The sequence below is a fragment of the Zalophus californianus genome, chromosome 2, assembly GCF_009762305.2.
Source record: "Zalophus californianus isolate mZalCal1 chromosome 2, mZalCal1.pri.v2, whole genome shotgun sequence".
Lineage (NCBI taxonomy): Eukaryota > Metazoa > Chordata > Mammalia > Carnivora > Otariidae > Zalophus > Zalophus californianus.
Genome location: NC_045596.1, coordinates 135,461,513 through 135,468,727, shown reverse-complemented (window position 1 = coordinate 135,468,727; position 7,215 = coordinate 135,461,513). Strand labels below are relative to the sequence as shown.

The 7,215-nt window shown below is 36.4% G+C and overlaps 1 protein-coding gene across 1 annotated transcript; it reads right to left on the bottom strand.

The window, feature by feature from the left end:
- Positions 1–1,542: 1,542 nt before the first annotated feature.
- On the bottom strand, positions 1,543–2,584 carry LOC113925098 (cell division cycle protein 123 homolog). The gene is given in 1 exon segment (XM_035726286.1): positions 1,543–2,584. A coding segment is annotated over 1 exon segment (1,011 nt). The 5' UTR covers positions 2,554–2,584.
- Between the last annotated feature and the right edge of the window lie 4,631 nt (positions 2,585–7,215).

Sequence of the window (7,215 nt, the reverse complement as noted above, 5' to 3'; positions counted from 1 at the left end):
GTATGTGTCTATGACATCCTATTTTTTAATTCATGGTGGTGATTGATCTGTGGTGGAAAAAGCATGATTATATTAGAGTTAGATAGATCTGTGTTTGAATCCTCTATTTAATGCATAATAATAAATTTGCTCAGTCCAACTTAGACTTACATTTTAGGTTGCCTAATTTGTAAAAAAGGCATAATCAATATATGCCTATTATTTATAAATCTAAAACATGTCTCAAAATTATAATAAAATTCACTTCATTGTGAAGATTGTATACAAATTACTTAACACCTGCTTTGGTACATATTAGGGATTAATAAGTATTTTACTCCAAGGAAATAAAGGCTGTAACTTAAGAAGACTGTAATATAAAGAAAAATTTAAAATTTAGATGAATTAATTGCTAACACTTTATGGCAACTGAATATTCAACTTCCTATGATGGTATAAATATAGTGTTCTACAAATTATGTGTCCAATAATGAGGCAAAATGTCAATGCCACAGGTAATAAAAACATTCTAGCTTATGACTATAATGACTAATCAAAAGGATATGTTCTACATATTTGGCATTTAAATGACATTAAGACCCATACTGAGCTTTACAGTTATATACTCACACTGATGGTTATCTACACTGTGAGTTATCTTCCTCAAATAGCACAGTTTTTTAAAAAAAATAATATTTTTAAAAAAGAATCACATTGACATCTTATTTTGTATTTGACAGAACAATGAAGAAACCTGCCTTCCACCAAATTTAAACAGATTTCTGAAAATTGTATTTGCCTTATTAGAATATTTAAAGAATTAAAGATCTATCCTAAAGAAAGAAAGTGATGCAAAATATCACCTCTAGCAACAATTTAATTTATAATTGAGGAAATTGAGAAGAAGAATAGCTAAGGATTCCATTTGGGATCACTTGAAATATAAAATAATATTACCTAATAACCTGATAGATTTTCTTAAACAAGTCTTGTCAATTTTTCTGTTTTATATTATTGTTATATTATACAAAATAATAATATGTTTGATTAAAAGAGTACTGTAGAGGATTTTGAAAATTCACACATTTGAAATATTCTAAATAATAGACCCATACTTAAGGTATATAAAATAGCCCATGCATATTTAGTGGGTGCAGGAAAATGAGAAAGTGTTTAAAATTTGAGATTAATTAAATCATGTTTAATAAAAAAAGGTTTAGGTTGATGAGTTATCTCATGTACTATTTATGAACAACATCTTGATGGGAGAGAGATCTGAATTACTACTATGTCTCTAGCCTTTTTTTTTTTTTTCAGAGAAGGTATTTTATCATCAGAACAGTATGGTTTCCTATATTTAAGATCTATTTATTATTTATTTTTACAAGTAGCAAAGTCCCTCCATTTTTTCCCAGCTTAATATACATGGATATAAAAAGCTATTGATTTCACTCTGTCTCCCACCCCAACCTGAGTGGGGTAACAGGAAGTTGTGAGCTCAGAGCAGGCTCCTGATGCCAAGGTGGTTTCCTCTGTACCTCGGACTCAACTCTGGCATTCTAATCAGTCATCATCTTGCTGATTTCTTTTCAGTTTAAGAAAATCTATGAGTTTGTGAGCATCCTCCCCAGTAAACAGGTCTACAAAGTCCTTGGGAAGTCGGTAACTCAGATAGGGACTGGACTGAACCGTCACTTCACTGTTTGTACAACGGAAAGTTGGAGAATCCTGCTCCAGAGCACCTCCTTCACTAAAATCACCTTTTAAATTTCTTCCAGATATCAGTTCTTCCCAAGTAAACAGCAGTGAATCAGCTACTTCACCAAATGGATTAAAATCAATCAGCCACACCTTCCTCCTGCTGTCTTTCTATATATCGAACACAAAATCTTCATCCAAAAATTTGTATTGTATGTGTTTCTTAAAAAAGTCTTGTATGCATCTGCAAATCTCTTCCTTTTGTTTAGAAATATGATCATAGTACTGTGTATAGTCCCTTTGAGAAATACCAATAAGCTTGTTTTCCTTGACAAAATATCGGAACTCAGCCCCAGGAATTAATTCACACCATTTTTGAAGAACAAGCTCATATTCTATACAAGGATCTGGAGAATCATCAGTACAATGAATAAATGGCTGAGTGAAGTCACGAGTGATGAATTCAGAACTCTTGAACAATAGAAAGATGTCGCTGAGGGTTTTACATTTCAGAGAACTGTTCAATGCTATCCAGTATGCATCCCTTGGGGCACTCCAGTTAAGCTTAGGAAATGCACTGCCCCCCAGGGAATTGATTGCTTCTTGGACTTTCGTGGTCAACTCGGGAAATTCCGGTGCCGTAAGCGTAGCCGTGTTCTCATCATTCGTACACTGTATTTCTTCTGCCTCATCATCACTGTCTGGTTGAGAATGTGTTGGTGGATCTTCCCTTCTTGAAACCACCAGAGTTCCATCGTCGAGTAAATAATCCTTCACATTCTGAGGAAGTGGAAGAATGATGCCCTTGATGGTAAGGCTTCGGAACAGCGGATACCAGGCAGAGAACTGACAGTGCAGCACATGCTCCTTCTTCATCCTCCAGCTGCCGCCGCCGCCTCTCCCTCTCCTTCCAGCAAGCTCCTGGAACCCAGGTCTCCCGTCCCAGAAGTACCCGCCGAGCTATTTTGACTCAAGGACTCTCCCAGTCCATAAAGTAAGGAGGTGGTAGCAGAAAAGAGAGTGAGGAGAATCGCAGGGACTCCTTTCAGTATTCACTCACTCATACACGCACACAGGCACAACCACAAAGAGTTTGCGTCCTGTCTCTGGCCTTATTTTATATTTATGTTTATCCACATTTATTTTGGAAGTGCATGACAGGCTGCTGCTAAGGTGATACTGTAAGTAAAGTGCATTTAATGAACTCATAATGACTATTGTTTTTAAATATTTAATGATGTTGAGTTTTGCCACGATCACAATTTCTTTTCTAGGAACAATCTTTTTTTTTTTTTTTGCTGAAACTTAGTTATTAATAACTGTAATATTTTTGTCCCCTTTGATTCTTAAATTCTGCCTTATAATTACATTTTTTGTGAACAAAACCATGAGAGGTGAATGCTGTTTTCTTCAATATGATTCTAAAATTCTTTTTTGTCTGTAATAAATACAGAAATAATTCCAAGAGCATTTTCACAAACATTTCAGTTTATACAGATTGTCTGGTCCTTGACCTACAATGGCTTGACTTAGGATTTTTCAACTTTACCAAGGTGTGAAAGCAATAGTCTTCGGTAGAAACTGTACTTAGAATTTTTTTTTTAATTTTTTATTGTTATGTTAATCACCATATATTACATCATTAGTTTTTGGTGCAGTGTTCCATGATTCATTGTTTGTTCATAACACCCAGTGCTCCATGCAGAACGTGCCCTCCTCAATACCCATCACCAGGCTAACCCATCCCCCCACCCCCCTCCCCTCTAGAACCCTCAGTTTGTTCTTCAGAGACCATCATCTCTCATGGTTCGTCTCCCCCTCTGACATACTCCCCTTTTCTTCCTCTCCTGTTATCTTCTTTTTCTTTTTTCTTAAAATATGTTGCGTTATTTGTTTCAGAAGTACAGATCTGTGATTCAACAGTCTTGCACAATTCAGAGCGCTCACCGTAGCACATACCCTCCCCAATGTCTATCACCCAGCCACCCCATCCCTCCCACCCCCAACCACTCCAGTAACACTCAGTTTCTTTCCTGAGATTAAGAATTCCTCATATCAGTGAGGTCATGTGATACATGTCTTTCTCTGATTGACTTATTTCACTCAGCATAACACCCTCCAGTTCCATCCACGTCGTTGCAAATGGCAAGATCTCATTCCTTTTGATGGCTGCATAATATTCCATTGTGTATATATACCACATCTTCTTTAACCATTCATCTGTCGATGGACATCTTGGCTCTTTCCACAGTTTGGCTATGGTGGACATTGCTGCTATAAACATTGGGGTACACGTACCCCTTCGGGTCCCTACATTTGTATCTTTGTGGTAAATACCCAGTAGTGCAATTGCTGGATCGAACAGTAGCTCTAATTTCAACTGTTTGAGGAACCTCCATACTGTTTTCCAGAGGGGTTGCACCAGCTTGCATTCCCACCAACAGTGTAGGAGGGTTCCCCTTTCTCCACATCCCCGCCAACATCTGTCGTTCCCTGACTTGTTAATTTTAGCCATTCTGACGGGTGTGAGGTGGTATCTCATTGAGGTTTTGATTTGGATTTCCCTGATGCCGAGCGATGTTGAACACTTTTTCATGTGCCTGTTGGCCATTTGGATGTCTTCTTTGGAGAAATGTCTGTTCATGTCTTCTGCCCATTTCTTGATTGGATTATTTGTTCTTTGGGTGTTGAGTTTGATAAGTTCTTTATAGATTTTGGATATTAGCCCTTTATCTGATATGTCATTTGCAAATATTTTCTCCCATTCTGTCGGTTGTCTTTTGGTTTTGTGGACTGTTTCTTTTGCTGTGCAGAAGCTTTTTATCTTGATGAAATCCCAATAGTTCATTTTTGCCCTGGCTTCCCGTGCCTTTGGCGATGTTTCTAGGAAGAAGTTGCTGCGGCTAAGGTCGAAAAGGTTGCTACCTGTGTTCTCCTTTAGGATTTGGATGGACTCCTGTCTCACGTTTAGGTCTTTCAACCATTTGGAGTCTATTTTTGTGTGTGGTGTAAGGAAATGGTCCAGTTTCATTCTTCTGCATGTGGCTGTCCAATTTTCCCAACACCATTTGTTGAAGAGACTGTCTTTTTGCCATTGGACATTCTTTCCTGCTTTGTCAAAAATAAGTTGACCATAGAGTTGAGGGTCCATTTCTGGGCTCTCGATTCTGTTCCATTGATCTATGTGTCTGTTTTTGTGCCAGTACCATACTGTCTTGATGATGACAGCTTTGTAATAGAGCTGGAAGTCCGGAATTGTGATGCCGCCAGCTTTGCTTTTCTTTTTCAGTATTCCTCTGGCTATTCTGGGTCTCTTCTGGTTCCATACAAATTTTAGGATTATTTGTTCCATTTCTTTGAAAAAAGTGGATGGTATTTTGATGGGGATTGCATTGAATGTGTAGATTGCTCTAGGTAGCATTGACATCTTCACAATGTTGATTCTCCCAATCCATGAGCATGGAACGTTTTTCCATTTCTTTGTGTCTTCTTCAATTTCTTTCCTGAGTATTTTGTACTTAGAATTTTGCATTTTGAGATATTCAACACTTTATTATCAAATAGGCTTTGTGTTAGATGATTTTGACCAACTATAGGCTAATGTAAGTGTTCCAATCTGCTCAAGGTAGTCAAGGCTAATCTATGATTTTCAGTAGGTTAAGTGTATTAAGCGCATTTTTGACATATTTTCAACTTACACTGGGTTCATGGGGGATGCAACCCTATTCAAAGGCAGGGAAGATCTGTACTTTGAATATTTTGTTCCACATACATCTCTGGGAATTTCCCTTCCTTTCTTCCTTCCTTCCTTCCTTCCTTCCGTCCATCCTTCCTTCCTTCCTTCCTTCCTTCCTTTTTTCATTCCCTCCCTCCTTTCTTTCCTTTCTTCCTTCCTTCCTTCCTTCCTTCCTTCCTTCCTTCCTTTCTTTCTTTCTTTCTTTTCTTCTTTCTCTTTCTTTCTTTTTCTTTCTCTCAACCATTTGTGGAACGCCCATAGGAAAAATAAAAGCTTTTCTTTCTATTATAATGTCTTGTATCTTTGGTCAGTATTTTTCTTAAGAAAAATTTCCAACTCTTGTATTTGTATGGGATTTTTAGACCACATTGTAAAAAAACAAAAACAAACAAAAACAAAAACTATGTGCTATTGTGTCCGCATTTGAATAGTAAGAATATAATCATGATGAAGATTGCAGAAATTTAGCTTAGGAGATAATTGTTTTGCATATTACTTTGTATTCCTTATGTATTCACATTGCATTTTTTTCACCATCATAAAAATAAAAAGTAACTTTTATTTGTTTTTCAAGCTTTTATTTATTTATTTATTTATTTATTTTTATTAACATATAATGTATTATTTGTTCCAGGGGTACAGGTCTGTGATTCATCAGTCTTACACAATACACAGTGCTCACCCCAACACATACCCTCGCCAATAAATTCCAGTTAGTTAACATACAGTGCAACACTAGTTTCATGTATAGAATTTAGTGATTTTTCACCCACATACAACAACCATTTCTCATTACAATTTCCTTCCCTAATCATCATCACCTATTTAACCCATCTCCCCATCCACCTCCCCTCTGGTAACCATTATTTTGTTCTTTATGGTTAACAGTCTATTTCTTGGTTTGCCTCTTTCTTCCCCACCCCCCCATTCATTTGTATTGTTTCTTAAATTCCACATATGAGGGAAATTAGATGGTATTTGTCTTTATCTGACTGACTTATTTTGCTTAGTATAATACTCTCTAGCTCCAGTCACCTCATTGAAGATGGCAAGATTTCATTCTTTTTGATGGATGAGTAATATTCCATTGCAAATATATATGTGCATATATATATGTATATATATACACCACTTCTTTATCCATTCATCAGTCAGTAGACATATGGGCTCTTTCCATAATTTGGCTTTTGTTAATAATGCTGCTATAAACATCAGCTTGTATATAACCCCTCGAATCAGTATTTTTATACCTTTTGGCTAAATACCTAGTAGTGTAACTGCTGGATTGCAGGGTAGTTCTATTTTTAACTTTTTGAGGAGTCTTTATACTGTTTTCCAGAGTGGCCACACCAGTTTGCTTTCTCACCAACCGTGTAAGAGTGTTTCCTTCTCCACATCCTTGCCTAAAACTCTTTCCTGAATTGTTAATTTTAGCCATTAGTTGTGAGATGCTATCTCATTGTAGTTTTGATTTGTATTTCCCTGATAATGAGTAATGTTAAGCATCTTTTCGTGTGTCTGTTAGCCATCTATATGTCTTCTTTGGAAAAATGTTTATTCATGTCTTCTGCCCATTTCTTAACTGAGTTATTTGGTCTTTGGATGTTGAATTTGATAAGTTCTTTATAGATTTTGCATACTAACCCTTTATTAGATATGTCATTTGGAAATATCTTTTCCCATTCAGTAGATTGCCTCTTAGTTGTGTTGATTGTTTCCTTCACTATGCAGAATCTTTTTATTTTGATGAAGTCCCAATAGTTTATTTTTGCTTTTGTTTCCCTTGCCTCAGGAGACACATC